At 36.5% G+C, this 25733-nt stretch overlaps 1 protein-coding gene across 1 annotated transcript in view; it reads right to left on the reverse strand.

The window, feature by feature from the left end:
* Positions 1-23902, reverse strand: part of CPS1 (carbamoyl-phosphate synthase 1) — a 127533-nt gene extending 103631 nt beyond the window's left edge. Inside the window, exons 1-2 of the mRNA XM_047084849.1 lie at positions 23774-23902; positions 1261-1370 (exon numbers count right to left, since the gene is read on the reverse strand). Of these exons, the coding sequence (XP_046940805.1) occupies positions 1261-1370; positions 23774-23899 (236 nt within the window). The 5' untranslated portion in view covers positions 23900-23902. The remainder of the gene's footprint in view (positions 1-1260; positions 1371-23773) is intronic.
* Positions 23903-25733: the final 1831 nt, after the last annotated feature.

The raw sequence follows: 25733 nt of genomic DNA on the forward strand, positions 1-25733 counted from the left end.
AAGAAAACTCTAGTGCCCTCCATCATTCTGATCTATATTAAACAGTTGTCTGTTGGCAGGTATATTAACACAGCTAGTAATTAGTGCTGTCGAAAAGCTTAAATAATTGCCTGGTGAAGCAAAACTTTGCAAACAGCTTTCATACACTGTAATTTAATGTTCTCACCAGTGGAACTATTTTAAAACCCATCTAATATTCTTTATTTCAAACAGAGAGCCAAGAGTTTAGAGAAGAATATATGTTAATAGTATAATGGAAGTTTGGCCAGTGGATAATCTCACTATCCATTAACTCAATGTGTCCATGTCTTTATAAGGTTAACTGAATTTTTCCAAAGAATGTATTAAATATTCTATGCTATAGAAGTTTAGTCCACCGAGTCTCTAATGGAAACCTCTTGAAACCATCCGGTCATATTTTTTAAAGAACTCATATGTTTTTTTTTTTAATCCCAAGTATAAATTACTATCTAATCCAGCATCCTCATTTTTGTATGTGGAAACTATGATTCAGAGGGGTTAAGGGATTTTCTCAATATTGTATAACCAGTTGTCATTGAAGTTTATACCAGAACTTCAGCCTCCTGGTTCCCAGATGAACAAATATTTGTTGGCTAGATAAGAACAGCTACGTGATTTCTGTAGCAGCTCTTATCTTTGTTGCTGTATATCTATTAGCAGATCTTAAATACTAAGTTGGGTTTCAGTTGACAATTTTGAAAATGTCAGATCCATGAACCTGCTCTCCTTTTGATTGCTTCAAGAAAATAAATGTACCTGTTATTTCGCCTTTCCTATTACAGTGTGAATTTACATAGAATATCTAAGAACTGCCTCAGCTCCTTACAGTCGTTCATATTAGATGTGCAAATCTGATTCTTAACTTCACTGAAGGAATGACACTAGAATGAGATACCCATCCTTTTCCTTGCTCCATACCTTTCCTTGCAGAAGCCGCTTACTAATCTAACAGAACCTGTCACCTCGGACCCTAGTTTTCTAGAATTACTTGTATTCCTTATTTCCAGGGTAATACCAGGGTCCATGTTCTCTTTCATTTACAGCAGCAGGGAGGAGTTTGTGTCTCTGCCTTCTTTCCGGGATGGATAGACTAGACAACATACAGGCGCAGTGTGATGTCAGGACAACATGCAATCTTAGCACAATGTGATGATTTCAACCTACCACCATGAGTAAGATCATCTCGTTATTCCTCTGCATAAAGGAAGAATAAAACCTTGGCACACGAGCATTACTCACCCTGCTAGGCCAGTATTAAAAACCACTTCACCAGCAACAGAGGATGGATGGCCAAAGGAGTAGCCTTTCATCTTTGTTCCATCTTCTAGGACAATGTGTGCTGTCTGTGCCTAAAGGAACAGATTCATGAATCTTAGCAGAATACAAAACACGAGGCACAACTAGTTGAAAAATATCCAAAGGTACAATACGCAAATGTATTAAATAAATGTACAGTACATTTGATGAAACCGTACTGCCTATATTTGGAGTTGCACTCCTGTTCCTTGTCACTTTTCTTCAAACCTGTGGCTCTTGTCACTGGAAGGTGTTTTATTTTGTTTTGCTTGAAAGAGGAACTGCAGCATGTTGATACATTGTATATTCCGAATCTACTTGTAGAGTTACTGACAATCCAAAAATATTTCAGTTGAGCTGAAATGCTATGTGTCTATCTTTTGCCCCCTTAATATTTCATAGCTATGCTCAAGTATAGCTTTAAGGGAAGTTCATGAGTTTGCAGAAACATTGCATATTGTACCAGACAGCTCATCATCACTCTGAGGTTTAGAGCTAGAAGGAATCTTCAAGATTATCCATCAAATTGTGTTCCAGAGAACTCTTGTATTTGATTTCGTGCTCCCAAGGCCTGCCCCTCCACACTAGCTTTATGGTCATAAAGAAGCTGAAACCTTATCACTCTATTAATACTGACACAGAAGCAAGCACTATGAAACATCTAAAAATAGATCACATTATATTTTTTAGTAGAATTAATGATATCCATGTCTGGTTCTCTTTTTAGAGTCCAAGGCATTCTGAATTTGATAACTTCACCATGCTAAACTTTGAACTAGCTTCTGTAAATTCTTGGCTAAGAAGACGGACAATGAGAGAAACTTATCTAAGAAGCAGACATTAGCCACTCTTCAAAAATACACGAAATTCTATTGTTGAAACAATTTAGGTCAAATCTCAATTTCCATAAAATTCAGGGAAGAGAGAAACGTGTTGAACTGTACTTTGCAATTCAAAATATAGACTCTGTAAGAAACTACAGGACAAAATAAGTGAAACATGGTTTTAGAAAATAAGATGAGGAAAAACATCTCTGCAAGAATTGAGGAAATTTGATTAATTTTTAGCATAAATTTTTAAGATTGAAGATGGCATTATGCTTATATTTAAGAGTGTTTTTCTTAAGATATACACTGAAATACTTAAGGATAAAATAATTTCCTTCAAAATATTCAGGGGTTAGGGCAAATGGGTAGAGATATGAAACAAATTCAGCCATGAGTTGAAATTGATGAAGTAAGGGAGATCAGTGTGCAGGTCCTTCTGCAAAGATTAAGTGTGGCCATTAAAGAGAAACATGAATTCTCTACTTGATTTCTCTTAACATTTTTAGGACTGGACTCATAGTGTCTAACCCTTTTGCACCCTGCCATCCACACCCACCCACCCCCCCCCCCACACACACACACACCAACCTGGTATATAGCTGAAACTCAGTAAGTGATTTCCAGACCTCTGTTACTACATTCCTCTAACTTTGCAACAGTCACTCAGTTATTCAAGTGCTAAAATGGAAAACCCTGATTATTTTGCTATAGAAGTCTTCTCTGTAGAAATACAATGTGTCTTTTAGGTACAAAGTCCACAAATCTCTGGCCATTGGAATGATGCTCTTTGTATAAAGTAGTGTTTGATCATCTTTAAACCAATATACCCTGTGCCTAAATATTATTTATGTATGGGTATGCATACACACAAAATATTTGCAAGCAAAATATTTTAGTATTTCCTATTAAAATTGATATGTTTGGGGCACCTTGGTGGCTCAGTCAGTTAAGCAGCTAACTCTTAATTTCAGCTCAGGTCATGATCTCACAGACCCTGGGATCAGGTCCCGCATGGGGCTCTGTGCTGACAGTATGGAGCCTGCTTGGGATTCTCTCTCTCTCTGTCTCTCTCTCTCTCTCTCTCTTCCCCCTCCCTCCCTCCCTCTCTTTCAAAATAAATAAATATATTAACTTTAACAATATTTTAAAAAAAAAGAATTTTCTTTAAAAAAAAGATTCTTTCCTCTACCCCTCCCCTGCTATCTCTCTTTTCCTCTCTCAATAAAATAAAATAAAATAGACATATTTAAGGTATTTCTCTCAACCAGAAAGTTCTTGTTTTTAATTGGAGGTACTATGCATAGATTGAAAACACATATTTCTGAGAAATGTGGACAAAATGCTGTCTGCACATCTTATATGTGTTTCTGACTATGAGTGTGTGTGTGTGTGTGTGTCCATAGGCAAAGTTAGCCAAAAGAATTTTGCCCTTTACTTGGCGTAAAAATTACCTTTGAGATAAGTTTTTGTTTTATGTACAGTCTTGGAACCAGTGTTCGAGATCTCAAGCTTCACACTTTACCTTTGAATAGTTATCGTTTATCTTCTCAGCAACTAAACTAAAAAAGCTTTTGGAATTACTGAGCACAAGGGAAACCACAATGAGTAATTAACGTAATATGAGTGATGACAGGACTTCCATACAAGTTCTGGATTCTGCTTCTATACACAGGAAGTCAGCTTTGCATGTCACTTTTTCTAACAGCATGATTCTCTTATCTCGCATTTCATTTCAATTTGTCAACTATTGTTTATTTACAACTCAAGACCCAGGTGGAGGATTTTAGGAAGTAAGAGTGCTAAAATTATTACAAGCTAATCAAATGTCTATGGTGATAGTTCTCAGTAGGGGTATTTTTAATGGGAAAACTTCCCACATATCTCTGACATATTTCACTAGGCGAAACTCTTTGGTCCAAGTAATGAAAATTCATTGTCAAAAAAAAAAAAGTCTTCTACTAAAAATATTTTCTGTTCTTCAGGAAGTCATGTGTAACCTACATGCTTTCACAAAATGGAAGGAGGGAAGCAAACATTTTCCTAAACGATAAATAACTTTGATAGAACTTATAATAAACTTAGTTGGCAAAATGAGGGCCAACTGCAAATTTCCACTGTTTTCTATACACCAGTTTATCTATCCTACTCTAAGCCCCACCTGCCTAAAATATCATCTCTGTTTTCATTTTTCTTTCTTTTCTCTTCTCATCTAAGAGTTTTAAATTTTCTGATCTCTAGGTTAGGCACCATCTAATTATTTTAAAGAAAGGTAAAAATTAACATAAGCAAATCCAACTCCTGCTAGCCTGCTCCTACAAATCTATGTGGTATTTTTCTTTCTCTCTCCATGGGACTGGTTTCCTACTTTGCTTTCAGTCTTTTAAAGATATATTTGAGGAGACATTTACTGTTGCCCGAAATAGTCCCTGAGATTCTGTTCAATATGTCTTTTTGATCCTTTAATTATATTTTTTGTTCTTTTTGGCAGCTTTTATAGATCTTCCAATCCTCTTTGTCACTACACATTACATTGTTACAAGGCTTCTGTTTATTGCCTATAGTACCCTTTATATTCCACTTAACTACATGGGCCTCTGATGAGTCTAAAATGATGAGTGCCAGTTGACTTATCTATGAATTGATAGAGGAACTCTGAACAAAGAGCTATTATTTGGAATCCCCTCTTCTAGCTAATAGTTCCCCAAATGCTATTTCATTCCAATGAGTCCAAAAGAAATCACCTTGTTACCATTATACAATATTTTAGTAGCCTCAGTCCTAGTAGAAAGATGTCCGTAGCCTAGAAATTAGATGGTAACATTAAGTGATAATTTAAGTGCTTACTGCCAGAGCACTTTAATACTTTGAATGCTAAAAGTACAAAGGAAACCTTATTGAAGAGAAGCCTATACACTCATAGAATGTCAGTAATAGTAACCAAGTATAAATAAATATGAATTCTACTAAGCAAATGACCTCTATCACAACATGGTCTCTGTGTGTTTAATAAAAATGTATATGCCAATAAAAGCATTTAGACATTCCGTTCAAAACGTCATCGAGCTCCTACCATGTGCCAAGTCCTACCCTAGTCTCTGGAAATACATGGACAAATGTCCCCAGGCATCCCCTCTAACAAAAGGACTAGATATGTGCATGAATGCACTTCTTTCTACAAAGAAGAAACCTCAAAAAGAATAGCATTGATGCACCTAGAGATACAAAGATACATAAAATATCCTTTCCTTCAGAAAATGTCTCCTTAATACAAGAATTCACCCTTCCTTTTCCATCTATGCTTTAAGTAATAAAAATTAAAATTTTACAGAGGTGCCTGGGTGGTTCAGACAGTTAAGCATACGACTATTTTTTTATTTTGAATGTTTATTTATTTTTGAGAGAGAGACAGAGAAACAGAGCACAAGCAGGGGAGGGGCAGAGAGAGAGAGGGAGACACAGAATCCAAAGCAGGCTCTAGGCTCTGAGCTGTCAGCACAGAGCCTGATGCAGGGTTCCAATTCACAAACCTGAGCCAAAGTCAGACGCTTAACCGACCGAGTCACCCACGTGCCCCAAGCATCTGAGTTGATTTTGGCTCAGGTCCTGATCTCAGTTCATTTCGGCTCAGTTCATGAGATCCAGCCCTACTTTGGGTCCTGCACTGATGGCATGGAGCCTGCTCGAGATTCTTTCTCCCCTTTCTCTCTCTACCTTTCCTCCACTCTCTCTCTGTCTCTTGCTCACTTTCTCTCTCAAAATAAATAAATAAGCATTAAAAAAGTTAAAATTTTATGAAAGAAATTCATGTCAAAGTTTGAATGCAAAGTCCAAAATGTAAGGACTCCTTCAAGTCTGTTCAAATGTCATCCATGCTCTTGGCGAGACCTACCTTTACCGTTCTATTTAAAATTACAGTATAGGGGCGCCTGGGTGGCGCAGTCGGTTAAGCGTCCGACTTCAGCCAGGTCACGATCTCGCGGTCCGGGAGTTCGAGCCCCGCGTCGGGCTCTGAGCTGATGGCTCAGAGCCTGGAGCCTGTTTCCGATTCTGTGTCTCCCTCTCTCTCTGCCCCTCCCCCGTTCATGCTCTGTCTCTCTCTGTCCCAAAAATAAATAAAAATGTTGAAAAAAAATAAAAAAAATATTTAAAAAAAATAATAAAAAAAAAAATAAAAATAAAATTACAGTATAGCCCCCAGTGCTCTGTTTAGTCTTTCCTTCCTTTATAGCAGTCATTACCTCCTAACATATTATCCAGCATCTTATTGATTATCTACTTCATCACACTAGAAAACAAACTTCATGTGGGCAGAGTATTAGGTCAGCTTCGTTCACTGGAAAGAAGTAGCCAACATCATTAGTAGTTGATCTAAAGACAACATCAGTGCCTGGCCCAGAGTAGACAACTGTTTAATTTTTGCTGCATGAATAAAGACTCACTGAGTATAAATCGGAAGAAAATAACATAATAAAATATTGGAAATCATTACTATTATCATCATTATTATTCAGTTTTTAGTTTGTTCAAGGTATGAATTTAAAAATAAGCAAGTACTTGTTTTGAGTTGCCTTTTCAATATGCTTAACTAAGAATGCTTTTCTATAACACCTTTAGTCTCATAATGTGGAGATATTCTATATGCTAACTAAATAGAATTTAAATAAAAACTTGAAACAAAAAAAAAAATAATGTGGAGATATGGTGTTGGGAAAGAGATGTGAGTGGCGTTGAGGGAAAAGAGGGTGAGGAAAGGAAAAATCAGTGGCTAGTTATACCCGGATATGCATGCTGAATATGTGGTATATAAGTGTACAAACCCATGTTGTGCTAAGTTAAGACAAATATCATGATAATTCAAAACAAAAGATCATTTGTATCAATTTACTAGGCATTTCACATGAAAGAGCCTGAAAGCGCTTGAACTACTTAACAAACTGTTTCATTCCCTATTTCACTTTGTAAATATAGACACAGAATGAGAAAACTCTCCTTACCTAGTATATTCTACAATATTGGTGGTATGGGAAGAAAATACTGTTTTATTCTATTTAACTTTAGGATAATTTATACAAGTGAATCTTGAAGAAAAATTATTTTATGTTTCTCATATTATTCTCAGATATTAAAAATATGAATTTGCTGAAGCAAATTCAAGCAAAAGGTCTAAGGTGAACTCAAAGGGATCAAAAGTTATTTTGAACACTGAAAACTATTTACTCCTTGATCACCAAATTAGTTGAATAAACATGTATTATTATTCACCTTGCTCAATTAGAAATTGAAGTCTAACTTGCTCTTGCCTCTTTGTTAATCGTTGTAGAGCAATACAAGCAAGCAATAAATTCTAAAGCGAGTTGAATCTGACCCTGTTTGGTGGAATTGTGAAGGATTTTAGTTTGGTTTGCTCTCACTAGACATGGGAAACAACTATTATCCTTCCAAATGTGAATACTTGTATGAGCATTAATTGCAGATGGCTACTTTGGATTTTTCCATGTTTTTCTTTTTTCTTGTTGTTGTTGTTGACCTGGGGTGAACAAGTCTCAATTCTCTTGGCATGACTTTACAGTTCTTCATTTTCCTTTTTCCCCTCTTCGTCTTTAGCTAATATTCCAATAACTTTTCTTAGTAAAACCTTCATGAAAATTAAATTCCATGTGTGAAAGGATCCACTTAGTGGCTTAATTTTAATTGAGTACTCATTTTCATTATACTGTAATTCTTCATCACTAATTAAATGCATATGAAATTACAATAATATTCTTCAAATCTCAAGATCATAGCCAGTAAAAAAACTTAACTTTTAGTTTACTAATTTTAGATTTAAGTACCTCAAAGTCAAATGACTAGTTAAATGTTGTTGTTACAAACTTTTACTTATGTTGACTCAACCAAATTCACAATAAATTTCTGAAATATAACAAAGAAGTTTTGGGTTTTATCTGTACCAGTCTTCAGCTTAAGAGTTAAGAGATATTTAAACTGCTTTAGTTAATCGAATGTTAATCAATCCTTTTTCTCCACTCAATGTCATTTATCAACCCAACTAAAGGTATAGTCCTTTAGCCTACTAAAGGTAACAAGGAGAGAAACCTTAGAACAAGGGACAGCAGAATAAGAAGCATCTATCTGGGACTCTCATTTCAATAAGGTCAGTTACATTGGGTTTGCCAAATGCTTAGATCACAGATTTTGAAAGACAAAATAACTATCCATTATAAATATATGAATACTATAGGCATTTCAGGATAAGAGTAGAGTATAATTTTCCATTCAACCAGGGGAGGAATTATTTTAAGTATAGAGAGGACAGACTTTAGGGAAAAAAAATTCATAGACTATGGTCAATCACTTCCTCTACCCTGGCCCCATCCATTCTAGTCCATGCACAGCCATTAGGGACTGTTTAAAATTGTGCTCAGTGTAAGGGAAGGAGAGGTAATACAAATATAAATGAGGTTGGGTTGGAGAGAGAAATTTTGACCATCTCTCCCACCTTTCACCATTTGGCTTTCTCTTTCCCTCCCTATACCCTTCCTGGTAAAATATGGATTTCACTGTTTTTATTTGTTTATTTGTTTGTTTTGTTTCATTTTGTTTTGTTTTTGCTTTTTGTTCACTTAATTTGGGTTTGGGGTTTTGTAAATGTGAATAATTGTTGTGTGTTAAAGGTCGGTTCCACAGATGCCTTTGGAGACTCTGTCAGAAAACCAAGCCTTGAAGAGCCATCGTGATTCAGGTATGCCCAATTTCTCACCCTCATCCGTGCACTCTCTTTTTCCTATTTACCCAAATTCCACCACTTGTTAGAAACCCAAGCTTGATCATATTTGTGCATTAAACAAACAAGCAATGGAAAACCTGTCCCTTCTCAAATTAAGGCTAAACAAAAATTGGCACTTATAATTTACTGTCCCATATCCAAGTATATGACTAATTTCCCCAATAAGATTATAGGCAACACCAGACAACGTCAAGGATAGACAGCCCGCCTTATCTGTCCAACACAGCATCACCAGCATATAATACAATGCCTGGCACATAGTGGATGATTGGAGAAACCATTTTATACCTCTCTGAATTCGTACCATGGCCCATGAAGTTAACTTTCAGAGACTTTGAAAAGGTCATTTAACCCTGAGTCTACAAGGGAGAATTAGAAGGAATGATTGATGATTTTGCGAAATGGAATTGAGCAAGACTTGCTCAGCCCTTTTTAAGTTTCTTTTCAAAAAAGCCTACTCTCAGTTGTACATCAAGGTGGGAGAGCTGCAGTTGTAAGTGAATACGTTTGACTCAGGGACTAGGAGGTCTGATAAGTCTGGTTACAGATCTAGGCCCTGTTTTCTAAACAGCTTTAACAGTAATAAAGCTGATATTCAGATTGCTACCTGTTTGAATACTGTGTCTTATTTCTGTATTGTTTCTAAATATAGAGGTTGAGAGAAGATATCATTATCACCCCTAAAACCTTACCAGTAGTAAACACCTAGCAAATACTGATTAGTTGAATGAATGAATGAATGAATGAATGAAAAGCTATCACCTGGCAAAGATGCTACCTAGTTGTATTTTTGTTTCTCTGTAACATAATTGGCTTGCAAATCGCACTCCTGCTTTGCTCCAGTCATATTTTAACTATTCCTCTTAGCACTGCTCACAAAGGTAAGAAGCAATGGGCAATGTACAGCTGTCTTTAATTCCATGTGATTTATTTCCTGGGAGACTAGTTAAGGGAATAAAGAACACCTGCCTTCATAGTATTTTCTCTTCCATATTCTACCAACTAGAGATGTAAATGGGTATAGCAATTCCTCTTTATAAAGCCATTAAATCATAATTAAGCTTTATTCACACTTCAGTAAAATTACTTTAGTCAGATAATCTACTAACTCTTTAGCAGAGTACCACTAAATGATTAAATAATGAATTCAGTAAAACAGAAAAAAATGTAAGCATACACTCCCTTCTACACCCATCTTCCTATTGTTTCCTTTAATACTGAAAATTATAAACTTTAATACTGAAAATAATAAACATCTATTTTTTTTCATTTTATACTTGATATATTTTTGCTTTAATTCACATTGTGAATTGTTATTTCATGTGTCTTACTTTTGTTGATCTCCTTTATAAAATGTAGATTTCTAATTCAAAATTTTTCTGGTAATGGTTGGTTTTACATGTCTTTCAGATCCAAAGATATTAAGTCTAATAGTAAGATGTTGGCGTTTCAGTGTCTCTCTCTTTGGCATCTTCTTCTAACATCCCTTGGGAGTAACAACTTTCGAATCACATCTGGTCTTACAGGCTAGATAATAAACTTACTTAAATAATTACTACTGCAATGAAAAATAATTCTGCCATTAATTAGAATGCAGAATGATGCAGCCACTATGGAAAATAGTATGGAAATTTTTCCAAAAAGTTCAAACTGGGCTACTATAAAATCCAGCAATCCTACTTTAGAATATTTACCCAAAGAATTGAAATCAGGATCTCAAAGAGATATTAGCACCTCATGTTCATTGCAGCACTATCCACAGTAGCCAAGATATGGAAGAAACCTAAGTATACATCAACAGATGAGTAGATAAAGAAAATGCAGCATATACATACAATGAAATATTACTCATCTTTAAAAAAAGGAAGGAGATCCTGTCATAGATGGCAACATGGATAGACCTGGAGGAGAGTATGTTAAGTGAAATAAACCAGTCACAGAAAGACAAATACTGTATGATTCCACCTATACAAGATATTTGAAATAATCAAACCCAAAGAATCAGAAAGTCCCTTTTCAGCGGCTGGGGGAAGGGGGAAATGGGAGTTACTATTCAACAGACAAATGTTGAACAAAGTCTTAAATGTTTAAGATGAATAAGTTCTAATGATCTGCTGTACATTATCCCTAAAACTGTATTGTACAGTTAAAAATTTGTTAAGAGGCGCTTGGGTGGCTCAGTCAGTTAAGTGTCCAACTCTTGATTTTGGCTCAGGTCATGTTCTCAGGGTTGTGAGATCTAGCCCCGCGTCTGGCTCTGCCCTGACAGTGAGGAGCCTCCTTAGGATTCTCTGTCTTTCCCTCTTTGTCTGCCCCTTCCCTGTTAGCACTCTCTCTCTCAAAATAAATAAATAAACATTAAAAAAATCTGTTAAGAGGATGGATCTCATATTTGGCACTCTAACTACAAAAAAATAATAAAATAAAATAAAATACTTCCACCACGTCGCATAGTATGTGATAATTCAAAATGACTATTAATAGCTCAGAGGTAGCCATCTATTTGCCTCTATAATTAATTCCATATTACATCATATTTTGTCACCACCCAAGAGAAAATCCCTGTCATCATTTTTTATTACCTCCCAATTGTTCCCCCTGCTTCCAAACTCTGCCTGCTTCTACCTGTCTCATGCAGTGCCCTTAAGGCTATCTTTCGTAAACATCTATTACATAGCACTAATCTTCAAACTCCGCAATAAACATGCAGAGTCCCCTCACCTGGCCCGTTCTCTATATGTAATCCCTTAGACTCCCCAACTCTCTAGACCTTTATGCACAAATGTCTCCCTCCCTGTCTGCTTACACCCTGCTTATCCTTCCTAGTCTTGCTCATGATATGCCCTCAAAGATCCAAGTCAGAATTAACCACTGATTTACCTGTGCTCTCACTGCATGCATGTGTACTGTTTGGGTGTTACCTTTTGTTTTAATTGCTTAAGTTACTCTTCTACCCTGCCAGATCATGACTTCTTGGATGGAAAAACCCAATGCCTAATTTAATTTTGTATCCTCACAGAAATAGCTCACCACTGTTCACACAATAAGGTAGTCTCTACATACTTGGGGAATGCACAGAAATATGGGCCATTGTGTGATGTTAGGATGTTGTTCTCATGCTGGTATCATGAGTTTTCAAAACAATTCTTTGAGGCCCACTGGCTACTGTGTCTTGTCTGCTTTTTTTTTTCTTTTTTTACTTGGAATAAAGACAGATGTCCCCCATAGGGATAGTTCGTGCTAAAGGGTGGAAGATGAAAATAAAGAATGAGTTGGGACTCAAGAGCAACACTTGCCTCATAAGCATCCTTAGGTTTCAATGCCAACTAGGTGTGTCATACAGCTAACATCTTCAGAAGTTTCTAGAAGATGCTTTCTAATATTCATTCTTTGGGCTTCCTAATGGGTTGCTTCTATTATTAATATCAATCTTACGTTGAAATAAATCTACTCCTCCACTACTGGAGACAAGGACTAAAGTACATGCAGCATACACAATCCAATTATTCTCCTTTTTCCCTTTACTTGTCACTTAAAATACTTGTCAAATTTTACTATATGTCATTAGCAAATTCATTTAATTCACTAATGCAGTTTCAAAATATTGCATTCCTATACCAAATCCCCAAATAGTTTACAACTAATAATCAGTCTGTTTTTATCCACCTCTGAAAAATACTAAGGCTGCCATATTTTTATTGATATTGTTGCAGACATTACATTTAGTGCTAGTACATACTTGGCGCTCAATAACAATGTTAACTAATTTTGAGAATAATAACTAAAGATGACACATATACTTCAATTTTTCTCTACTTTGAGTCCATGTGTTAAAGTACCTCCCATTTTGTTTTCTTTCTATTATAATTCTGGAATAATCCTTATATTTGAAAAAATAAAGCATTAACATGCCTCAAGCATGCCGTATAGAAGTAGGTCAACCTGTCATGATCCTGTTTCTATCTTTTGGCCTTGCTTTAATGAAACCCTGTTAAGGCATAAACTGATGGCATATATAGTCATTTATGCTTATTAAAGTCTATATGCAATTGCACCAAAAAATTGCATATATAGACTTGAATGATAAATGTCTACTGTTCTATGAAAGACATCTTATTTCAAATAGAATTATGAAGCTATGTTGGAAAAATAGGATTTGGGAGCACATTGACATCACTGAGAACTCCACCTTGACCCCCTCCCGAAGGCCTCATTAATAATAGTTAACATGTGGGGCGCCTGGGTGGCGCAGTCGGTTAAGCATCCGACTTCAGCCAGGTCACGATCTCGCGGTCTGTGAGTTCGAGCCCCGCGTCAGGCTCTGGGCTGATGGCTCGGAGCCTGGAGCCTGTTTCCGATTCTGTGTCTCCCTCTCTCTCTGCCTCTCCCCTGTTCATGCTCTGTCTCTCTCTGTCCCAAAAATAAATAAACGTTGAAAAAAAAATTAAAAAAAAATAAAAAATAAAAATAAAAATAATAGTTAACATGATGTGTTTGGCACTGTTTCTAAAGTTATCAATGTATTTTCTCATCTAATCCTCACACACACACACACAAAAAAAAAACAATGAGGTAGGTAATGTTAAGATCTCCATTTATAGAAGAGCTAACTGAGGCTTGGAGGGGTCAAGATCATTCCACTAGTAAATGAAAAAGCAGTGGTTTCTGAACGTAATCAGTGTGTTTTATAATCCACAACCTTCTACCATTTTATCATATCCCTCTGCTTAAAGCCAAGTAGAAAATTTCAGCTTAAACTGAGTTATGTATTACCCCTTTTTCTTTTTCTAAGCTTACTTCTACTTCTTCTTTCCAATTTTTTTAAATGGGGAAAAGACACAATTCAATTATGAACTCACTTGAATTTATTTATGAGAGCTTTGTTTCAAAACTGCCTTGGATGAACCGCAACACACCCAAGTCAACTAAGAATTAAATCTGAAAATCTGTAAATCTGTAAACTGTCAAAGTGAAATGTCAATACATCAGCTATATGCTGTAATCACAAGAGAACCAGAATACTTTGAGAACGTTTTACACTGAATTCCAGGCCCTTGAGTCCTCAAGTTCTCAAGACTGTTAGGACTATACATGCTGTAAACATGGAGATGCATCCCTTAGTCCCCCTTCACGAAGGACATGCTGCCCTGCTGCAAGGAGTGAGGTCAGTAGACAATCATCAGCTGTGAGATCCTTCAGGGTCTCCCTGAACTGCAGAGAGCTTCCTTGCAACATGCCCTGCATGGAGAGCCCCCTGCCCACACTGGTCACTGAGCCAGGCGGGGATTTGAAGGCCAAGGTCCAACACAGGAAACTCTGATGGGCAAGCGCTTTCTGTCAGGTTGACCTAGGCTTTGTCAAACCTGTATCACAGTTTACTTCTCTGCTCAACTCTTTCCCCTAATAAATATCTGGCTCCCTAAATACCATTTCAGTGTCTTCTTCTGGAGAACCTAACTCATTATAGACACTTAAGCCAAATGAGTCTAGATAAGAATCCAAAGGCTTTGGGGAGTCTCAAGAAATAAAGACCTACTTTTTCTGGGTTCTAACCCAGAAACTACTAGATAAATATGAAACATTGCAAGACACCTGAATGGTTTCCTTTCTGCATGTATCCCTAAAATGTAAGAATTAGCCTAGATTTCAAGTGAATTTGACACTTGAAAGACACTTAAAGTTCAATCAAGTTTCTCAGGCCAAGGCTAATGGTACCCCTAAGTTGCTCAATGTCCAGGGCTGGACATTCACTTTTGGGGTGCCACTAAGCGCAAGTTCAACCTGCAGCTGCCTAAAATAAAATTCATACACACATACATATACACATACACTTCCCTCAACCTTCTAAAGATCTCTTGATTAACCTTGAACCAATAGTGTCTGCAATTAATAACATTATCTCCACCTCTTCAAAGTTATATTTTTCTCCTATCCATGTAATTATGTTTACAAAACACACAAATAAGCCCCACCTCACCAAAGGGTTTGTAGCCAATGTGGATAGCAAGAAATATGCATTAAAACTAGTTCATACTCATAGTTTGATTTCTTTTAGTGTGGAGCATACAAATATTGTGGTCTGGTGCCAGATAGATTATAAAATAAGTAGTCAAAATTATGTGTCTTTGTGACTTTATATGATTTTGAAGGATAAAGACTGAAATTAGTAGTCCCCAAGTCCAATTAATACTAAATATTACTTTTGTCTGCAAATGTATAGGAGGAACATCCATAAGAGTGTAGACTTTCCCACACATAATATCTCAATATGCTAAAGTGGAATTTTCCTGTGTACATGTAATTACCCCATTTTAAATCTTTTATTTTACAATTGTATTTTTCTTTAAATTACATAAATCTCTCTTTTTTTAAGTTGATTTATTGATTTTGAGAGAAAGAGAGAAAGCCAGTGAGAGTAGGGGAGGGGCAGAGAAAGAGGGAGAGAGAGAATCCCAAGCAGGCTCCACACTGTCAGCACAAAGTCCTACACAGGGCTCAATTCCATGAAACAGTGAGATCATGACCTAAGCCGAAATCAAAAGCTGGATGCTTAACCGACTGAGCCTCGCAGGTGCCCCTGAATTACATAAATTTCTACATGATACTTACTCTTATATTACTTTTTAAATGGAACTTTTAATAAACTGCACAAACTCTGGGTGTCATGCTTTCTGATATTTATAAAACCTGAGGATTCTTTCACAAATTGTAGGTAATTTCTGATGAAAATACATTTTTGTGAGGGAACTTGCATAGAAGTAGAAATTGCAACAAATTCTCTGTTTGTTGGTTTTTCTTCCAAGGAAGCTGATATTGTTGCTTTATCATATCATAAGATGTTTGGTTTTTGTTTTTTTAATGATCTCAAAACTGTGATTCTGTAAGCACATGTAACATTTCCTCTGAACATTTCATCTCTTTAGGGCTTTTGATTTTTTCCTTAAAATCAAAATTCATTGTAAATCTACATTTAGGAGTCTATTTTGATTTCCTGGCAAGATGACCAAAATTTTATACCCTAATACTCTTCGTTTGAAATGAGGTTTAAAAGGGTTGATGATTCAAAGCATTTTCCAAGATAAGAACAATGCAACAACTGTTAATTCGAGTCACACAGCTAAATTCTCCTTCATTCAAAAAGGTTTGAAAATGTGTCCCTGGTGCTATGCTCAACTGATTTAGAGGGCTGAGGCATAGGAAGTAACAGTCAAAATTCAGGCATAATTTATAATTTAACCTATAAAAGTTTTAAAAGAGTCCAGTGTTCATTGCTGTTTTAGGCTTTTCCTTTGTATTCAGTATCATGTTATTAAAAGTCATCCAGTCATTGTTCCTTTATCATTCCACATCCTAACATCATTCTGGGCTACTTTTGAAGTTATTGGTCCTTTACTTTGAGGCATTTTTCTTTGGATCTATTAGTTTGAGACAGTGGAAACCAGTCAAAATGAGACGTTTCTTGAAGTCTAAAATTGCTAATGGCAAACACCTATCACATTAGATTTCTGCATACGTGAAGCTTACAAGACTATATGAGAAAAACAAATTGAAAACTGAAAAAACAGCATGTTTTGTTATAATACATGACAATACTTTGGTCGAAGTGGAAGGAATATGTCAACTATAAATGGCATTGCCCTATTTGTAGAATTATTTGTAGAATTATTAATGGCTATATAAAGCAAAAATCCTTACTAATTCTTCACTTAAACAATCTGTTCTCAAAATGCAACCAAAAAAGGAGAACAAAGGAGAGGAGAATATATATATTTCATTTTATGTCAAGACAAATTGCATATATAAATGGGCTCTTGAGTAAGCCATAACATTACAGCAGGAGATATGATTTAGAGTATTCCAAAGCCAGGTTAAACAACTAACTATGGCTTCAAGTATATAAGTAGAATAAACAAAACGCCAAATTAAAAAAAAAACCCATATGGTGTTTGGGCCTAATTAAAATTCTAACCAGATTTGCTACAGGTATATTTCACTTGATGTACAAAACAGGCATCCTTGTGTCCTTGTGTTAACTCCAGCACTTACACATCCTTGAAATGGGAATAATTACATTGTTTCTTCCCCTGGGTGTGAGAACTTACCAGTAAAATATTCTGGACACAAAGCCTCAAGCTAATTTAGCAACAACTCCCATAAAAAATTTGAATATATAACATTATAGCTGCAATAATCCCCTTAAGCTAGTAATAGAAATGAAAATGATTTACTCTGGGAATCTGACTGTATTGCTTTAAATCATTTGTCTATGTAAATTATTTGTGTATCAAAAAAAGTAGGAGCCCCATGTGTTTATTTCCATTTTTACCAAAGCCTAGAGCCATATAACACATTTGATTTCTGGCTCACCTGATGTTTCTTAGCTATTATTTTACATCGATACTCATCCTCTCAAGAAATAAAATACACCTGAACCAAGCTTGGGAAAGAAAGAAGTTTAAAACTAGAATTTATTTCAGTGTATTATTGCATAGATAATACTGTAAGAGTCAAAATCTTAAAGTGTTCTTTATTGGTAATTTAAATCTTATTTTTCATTCTTAGAGTTGTACTATCAAAATGTAGATACTTAAAATTCAGAATGAAGGCACAATTTCTATGTGTGGAATAGTTAATGAGACTTCTCTGCAGTTATGCCTACCACTTCAACAATTAAAAGTACTGTAACAGTGGTAATCAATCAATTACAACATCCTAAGTTAATATTAGGTTATCTGCCTTTGGTTAAACATAAGCCAATGTTGGGGGTGGGGGTGGGGGGGAAATCACAAGGTTAATTTACTTGAACACTTCTCTGTTCTGGACATTTGTAAACAAATGAGTCAGATTCAAAAGTAATTTTTATTCTAGTTATGGTTCTCATTTTAAATAAAAATATAGCATTTAGAAAAATTCCATTACAAAATATGTTCATAAAATGTAGGTTTATTAACAAGCACCTTAATGAGCATCTTTTATGTGGTAAAATTGTTCTGAATCCAGAAGGGGTTTCCAATATTGTAAGCTAATTTTTACTTTATGGCAATACATTAATATGCTTTTACATTTAGTTCTAAATCATAGATAAAACTTATTCAGTAAAATTCTTAGTGATACATCCACCCTATTGATTGAAGTTAGAACTTTACGTTAGCCAATAATCTCCCTGTGAAATATAAAAGATTGATACGTTGCATTTAGTAAGTTCACAAAAAAAGAAAAAGAACAGAGGGGCCTTAAAAATATTTTTATGAGTTGAATTCATTTAGACCAAATGAAAAAAATCAAGTGTCAACCAGGAGTTTTGAGGAGTCCAAAACCGAGTTTGATGCTGGCTTTTGTAGCTTTCTTCCAATCCTTGGTCACTATATATACCCTAGAAAATACTAGTCACATCAAGGACATTCAGTCTTACGTAGCAAACTCCTGAAGCTTTGAAGTGGGGTCTGGCATGACCATTGCTTAAGAGATATTGAAAACTCTCTACTAAACCCCCAGCCTTTGGTACAAGTCAGAAATGTGAAGAAGGTTTAATGAAGATGGGAGGGCAAAGGAATGTTCTCTATTTCCACAATAATAGAACCTACATTCACTTCTACACCACAACTAATTCTGTTAAGCATGGTCAGGTGGAAACTCAAGTCTCCATCAGCCAGAAAAGGAAGCAGGAAGCCAAGACTAGTGCTATTTCTACAGACATTTCCCCCACCAGATTTCTTAGCTTCCTACCCAGGGTTGGGATGCGGATAAAGGAAATGTGCCTATCGGGTAACATGGAAGGAGCAACACCATGGCCCTGCTAGTGATGGCCTCCTTCCATGGGGCACCTTTGGTGTCTCACTTGCCTTATCCTCATCTAAGCCCGGTTTGGTACAGCTTTTTCAACAGTTTTATGGCAAGAAGCTCAAAATGGCAAGGCACTATTGATGACCAACAAATGAATCTATACTTTAGAAGGGAGGGGGATATAAAAAATAGAGTACATAAACAAAAATGTTTAAAAGGGAAGTTATCTCCTAATTAAAGAAATATTGTCCACCTAAAATATATAAAGTTGTTTATCACCCAGACTAATTCTTCAACTATTCATCTGGGATTGAAACATACTCTATTATTTTGGGGAACCTGTGTGGCTCAGTAGGTTAAGCATCCGACGTAGGCTCAGGTCCTAATCTCATGGTTTGTGGGTTCGAGCCCTGCGTCGGGCTCTGTGCTGACAGCTCAGAGCCTCAGCACAGAGCCTGGAGCCTGCTTCAGATTCTGTGTCTCCCATTCTCTCTGCTCCTCTCCCATTCACGGTCTGTCTCTCTCTCAAAAATAAACATTAAAAAAAGAATTTTTTTAAGTAAAAAAAATTTACAAAAAGAAACTCTATTATTTCAAAAATTTGCATCATCAGGGATGAAATCCAGCGCTAACACATAATCTGTGTGTAGTAAAAGTCTAATACAATAGTTATTCTTGACAGTGTATGATAACCCTATCCCTACCCCCATCTCTAATATGTACAAAGAGGTTCCAATATAATTATGAACCCGACTTCCTGGGAATGTCTTTAAAGCTACTACAATATAGCTAAATTATTCTAATTGTGGGACTTTTTGTAGTTGCCAATTTCTAATCAAATGACAATAGCTCCTCAAGATTGAGCTAAATAGGTAGTTTTATGTTGGAATCAGAATATAAAATCTTACAAAATGAAAACCATTGAAAGGGAATAATGACTCCTACGGCTCAATTGTATCTGAAGTACCAGAGAGAAGGACACTTGGACTGTTAGGTTCCTGGCTTAATTGTAACACAGGTCACCATTTTTAAAAACAAGTGGATTAATGTTAGAAGCGATACCTATTAAACACTTTTCTATTCATAGGGAACTTAACCTTTTCAATTTAATACATTTGATTTCCAAATTCATTTGCAAGTAAAAATAAAACTATTTAGTCTTGGTAACATTCCAAGACTTGTGAATTCAGAATTCTTTAATTTATAAGTTTCTTGAAATCGGAGACTATCCACTTACCATCCATTTATTTCCACTTATTATTCTTCATATATATATTCCCAGGATAGAAGCTTTAAATAGGATATTAGAATGTACATCCTGACTTTTGGAATTGGATTCAAAATAGTGAAAAAAGATTATTTGCTTCATAGTTCTTGGTCTAATTTGCTATAAGCAATATCTTCATAGAGATATATTTAATATTAAGGCAAAGGTGAAAAAATCATCATTATAAATATTTGAGTATTTTCATCAGACATCTTGTCATTGCAATAATTTGTAGTCCATGAAAAACATGAAGCAACTGTAATCTGTCTAAATCTTTCTACTAAAATATAGAGGACAGAATTTTTTTTAAGCATCCAGGGTTTGCTTTTCCAGTATTTTATAGATTTTTAATCACTGATCATGTGTGATGGTCCCACGATCTTTTGAGTAAGTCAAGAAGTGTTTCTACACTACAGATAACAAAATTTGGGTTCAAAGAGGATAAGTGAATTAACCAAGTTCAGAACATTGATAAATGGACAAGAGGGGCTAGAATCCAGACCTTTGTATTCCCCATCCAGTGTGTTTTCCATAACACAACTACAACAGGCTGAATGTAAATAAGGAGCACTGAACATTTTCAATTCTATATTGTATATCCTTGATATCTAATTCCTTTGAATGTACAGCACCTTGAAATTCTTTCCTCTTCCCTGTAAGTGAAATACAGCTATGTCTATTGGCAAGGTACACTTTGTAAATATTGGCCACAAAACAAATATGCAAGGAAGGGCCACATAAAAGTACAAGTGCGTCACTGCTGTCGTCAAACCCACTCTGTCACCAACGGGAGAAGAAAAGTGACCTCCTCAGACATTGAGAAGGCAACCAATTTATAGGGCAATGTTTATAGATCTGACCACAGGGTGTCCTCTACAATCCATTTACTAGCTATAACTAGCTATATTGCCACCAACCTTTAGTAACTATTCTCACTGCCCTTTACTGACCCTTATGTAACTACATCTTAGTAAATTTTGCTATCTTTTTTTTTTTTAACATTTATTCACCTTTGAAAGAGAGAGAGAGAGAGCATGAATGGAGGAGGGGCAGAGAGAGAGGGAGACGCAGAATCTGAAGCAGGCTTCAGGCTCTGAGCTCTCAGCACAGAGCCCCAAGCGGGGCTCAAACCCACGAACCGTGAGATAATGACCTGAGCAAAGAGTGGCCGCTTAACGGACTGAGCCACCCAGGCGCCCCTAGTTTTGCTATCTTTAAAATATGATGTCCATTTGGGGCGCCTGGGTGGCTCAGTCGGTTAAGTGGCCCACTTCAGCTTGGGTCATGATCTTGCTGTCCGTGAGTTCGAGCCCCCCATCGGGCTCTGTGCTGACAGCTCGGAGTCTGGAGCCTGCTTCTGTTTCTGTGTCTCCCTCTCTGTCTGCCCCTCCCCCATTCGCACTCTCTCTCTCTGCCTTTCAAAAATGAATAAATGTTAGAAGAAAATTTTAAATATGATGTCCATCTAAAAAAGAGTAAAGTTGGATACAACGTTTTTTTTAACACTTATTTATTTTTGAGAGAAAGAGACAGAAAGAGCATGATAGGGGGAGGAGCAGACAGAGAGGGAGAGCAAGGATTCCAAGCAGGCTCCATGCTGTCAGCACAGAGCCCAATGGGGGGCTCGAACTTAGAACTGTGAAACTAATAACCTTAGTCAGTTGGACGCTCAACTGAATAAGCCACGCAAGCACCCCTGGATATAACTTTTTAAGAGAGCAGAGTTTTAAAAGTGAAGGCAGGAAGAAAGATAGGTAGAGGAGTGTTTCAAAATAAGTGAATAAAACACAAGCCCCCTTGGACTGCTGTACAGAATTTTAATTTACTATCGTGAAGTTCAAGAACTTCTATTTCTCATGCCTGGCTTTCCTCCAAAACTCTGGCCAGTAATGATTGAGTGTGAGTAATGACTTTCACATCATGAAATGATGGCTTATTCCTCCCACAAATTTGTCATTCTTAGCTGTGAACTTTGGCAGACCTTTAAAACAGATCTGCCACCGTGAGCTAGAAGAACTACTTTCACTGTAGTCTATCCACATAATTAAATCATTTTGTTGTGGCTGTAGTTGTGGGCATATAGAGCACTTATTAAGATCATGGAGAACTGGCTTCTAATCTCAATCATATCTATGCTATTTTAAGTAGTCGCTCAATTTCTCTGTTTCTTGTGTCTGACGGAGATACGCCTATCCTTGCCTACCTGTTTTTGTAAGAAGAAAAAGATATTCCAAGGGACACAACTTTGTAGTCTTAGAAGACACATCTAACTGTAAATGGTATTATTTTCATTACTATCTGTTCTCTCTGCAGTGATATATGAGTACCCTTGACATATTACTAACACTGAGCTAAAACCAATATTTGCTCTCAGAGTTTATATCTAGTGACTGCATCTTTGATGATGGTTTAGAACATATCTCCTTTTTGGCTCTCTTGTTGCAATTAAGCCAAATCTAAGAAAATGGTTGTTTCTGGGTTTCTTAATTTAAAATGGTAGTTTCTGGTACTTTCTCCTGAGATCTTGTGTTCTCTCTGTCTCTCTCTCTCTCTCTCTCTCTCTCTCCTTCCCTCCCTCTCACTTTCTCCTTTCTTTCTCTCTCCCTCCCCCTCCTCACTCCTCACTCCTCACCTCTGTCTCTGTCTCCTTCTCCCTTTCCTTTTACTCCTTTCTTTCCCCACCCTGTCACCAGAGGCTACAAGCATCTACAGGCACCGCCTGGCCCTACAGATGTCACTCAGGGCTAAAATCCTATTCAAACCTGACTGGAGTAATCTAAGCAGTAGAAGCTGTGGAAGCTTTTGAAGGATTCTTAGGCAACCCAGTGAGTGTGCAAAGTAGTAGCAGAAAACACTCAAAACTATTAGAGCCTATTTTTACCTCAACAGATAGAGGTTGTTTTGTATTTTGTTTTCTACCTCACTTTTTATAGCTCTTACTACTCAAAAAACAATCTATTTAAAGCTACTGTGATCCCTTAAACTTTATATTTACTAAAAGTGATTTTCATTGGCAAAGTTCCCATAGAGTAATTTCAGACTTCTCTGGTAATAAATGCCTTCATAAAATTATAGGAAGGAACGGAAGTTCCTGCTGGAATTTCATGATCCAATGGTGGGGGTGGGGAAGAACACTTAAGGTTCTCTTCCTGGACCTGCTCTTCAGTTATAGATACATTCATAGAGAGAAATTTATCAGCTGCTAATTGTTTCAATGCCTTAATCTGCAAAATAAAAACAATAAATTTGGACTTCTAAAAGAAGGACTAAGCAGGAAAAGGAAAAAAGGCAATGTCTACATTGTGATTAACAAATATCAGAATTATGTAGATATCATCCTTCCAATTTTTTTTCCTAAAAAATGACATTTCAGAAGAGAAAACTTTACAGTGGGCCAATAAAGAAGAGCTTACCACATTACCTACTGTGATGTAGTTCATGAACATATAAGCAACCTCACTCTTGAAGCAAATTGTGTGTGGTAGTGTCTGGGCACAGGCAGAGCCCTGATAGCATTTAAAAATAATTGCTTTCTAAGCAGAACGCTTACATGTTACATATTCACAGGGATTGTGACCTTTCTTTACACTGGGTGCAAGTTGCCATAATTTTACTCAGAGCAGTTGAAAAGGAACATTTACTAAACCAGTAGGTTCAATACTAAAGCCAGTACTAATAAATTAGCACTTCAGAATGGCACACAAATCTGTATTTGCTTCCTAAGTGACACCTTTGCTTCATGCTAAACTATACCCCCTACGATTTTATCAGAAATAAGAAGTAGGGGACTGTTACCTTGACAGAAAGGAGCCTGATGCCAGCTCTTGAAAATTTCCATTGATGGTGCGCAGGCGCATTGGTAAAGCCAAAACCAGTCTTCAGGGTCTTCACCACTTTGCAAGCTGTCAAAATCCTCGTCATTTTGAAGATGTTGATTTGTGACTAAAATTAAATAAAATTACCTATATTTATGAGAATTTTGTTAGAAGATTTTTTTTAATTAATGCGAAAGAAAGATGGGGGGTGCAGTCTGGTGTTTAAGGCTGACTGCACGGCAATCCTTGAATTTCCATTCATTCTGTCATTAAATATCTTCAGCCACTGCTCCTCCTTCTCTTAACCCCTCCTCCTGAGGTAATGTCCGGAGATGTTCCATGGACATGTAATACAAATTACAAAACATCAAACACTACCTTCTCCTGCTGAGATAATGCTAGTGTTGTAGAAAACCAGTCATCCATCAAAGGAACTGCTTATGCAGCTGAATAGAATGACCTAGCCACAGTGGGTAACCTTAGGAATCTCACCCTAAAGAGCAATAACTTTATAATAATGCCAGAGATCAAGGCTTTTACTGGTGTTAGACGTGATGCCTCGTTTGCCTCTAAAGAGATTTTGGATTCCCAAAGAAACCTGAAGAATTGCCATTTTCAGGGGCGCCTGGGTGGCGCAGTCGGTTAAGCGTCCGACTTCAGCCAGGTCACGATCTCGCGGTCCGTGAGTTCGAGCCCCGCGTCGGGCTCTGGGCTGATGTCTCAGAGCCTGGAGCCTGTTTCCGACTCTGTGTCTCCCTCTCTGTCTGCCCCTCTCCCGTTCATGCTCTGTCTCTCTCTGTCCCAAAAATAAATAAACGTTGAAAAAAAAAATTAAAAAAAAAAAAAAGAATTGCCATTTTCAGCTTAGAAGAAAGGATGGGTATGCAACCACATGTAGTAAAAATGACATCACAATAAACCTTTCTGCATAAATGTAGATTGTTCTTTTTTGAGTTAATAAAGTAGTATATTACATTCTTACTATTGCATTGTTTTGTATTTTACATTTTAAAACAATCGGTAATATTAACTAAGACGCAACCAGAGCAAAGTAGGCTATTTATATCTCTCTTAAGATTTGTAAGATTTATAAAAAGTGTCTGAAACAAGGGCAATCGTTGATTTTCATAGAAGAACTGGTCCTAAGCCAAGACTTTTTTTAGCTTTTAAAATGTTACATATAAAGTTCTCAAAACTTGAGCATTTGTGCTTCAACTAAGTCAAAATTGATTCCTGTAACCCTTCAATCCCATGTTTAATCAGGCAGGCAAAGGCTCTCGTAGGTTTATGGAAGCTGTCAGGTAAGTCGTGGTCTGTGTGGATCAGGAAGCACGGTCGCATCACCTCTTGGTATCCTTGCAAAGGAGGCCAAGAAATGAAAGCTCCCTCCGCATGCTTCCTGTAGTGGAAAAGATGACCCAGAATGGCACAGAGATTGTAAACTGCACGTACATAGGATGGGTGCTGGAAATGGGGGAGTGAGGATGACTTTGTTTTTTAAAAAAAAAGATACAAAGTTTAAGCTCAGTCTTCTGTCTTACTTAATGTATTTTGTATAAACATTTTCTGAAGCCAAAGTACTTCATGGTTTCTGGTGATAGAAAACTGGAAAAAAAATAGTCTCAATCTAGTGTATATAAGTAATTAATAAAATAGATAATGTTATGGTAGGATGTCCAAATGCAATGGAGAAAGAAAGACATGGAGAGAGAAGAGAGAGAGACAAAAAGAAAGAAAGAAGAAAGAAAGAAAGAAAGAAAGAAAGAAAGAAAGAAAGAAAGAAAGAAAGAAAAAGGGAAGAGAGAGAAGAAAAGAAAAGAAAAGAAAAGAAAAGAAAAGAAAAGAAAAGAAAAGAAAAGACTCCCTTGTGCATGTCCAGTAAAATTTAAGCCTAGGACTATGTGATCCTGAACTATGTTATCCTAAACGATGCGTAAGAG

Source organism: Lynx rufus, unplaced genomic scaffold (genome assembly GCF_022079265.1).
Source record: "Lynx rufus isolate CCGP_SWC_20201006 ecotype Redwood Valley unplaced genomic scaffold, mLynRuf1.p SCAF_2, whole genome shotgun sequence".
NCBI classification, from domain to species: domain Eukaryota; kingdom Metazoa; phylum Chordata; class Mammalia; order Carnivora; family Felidae; genus Lynx; species Lynx rufus.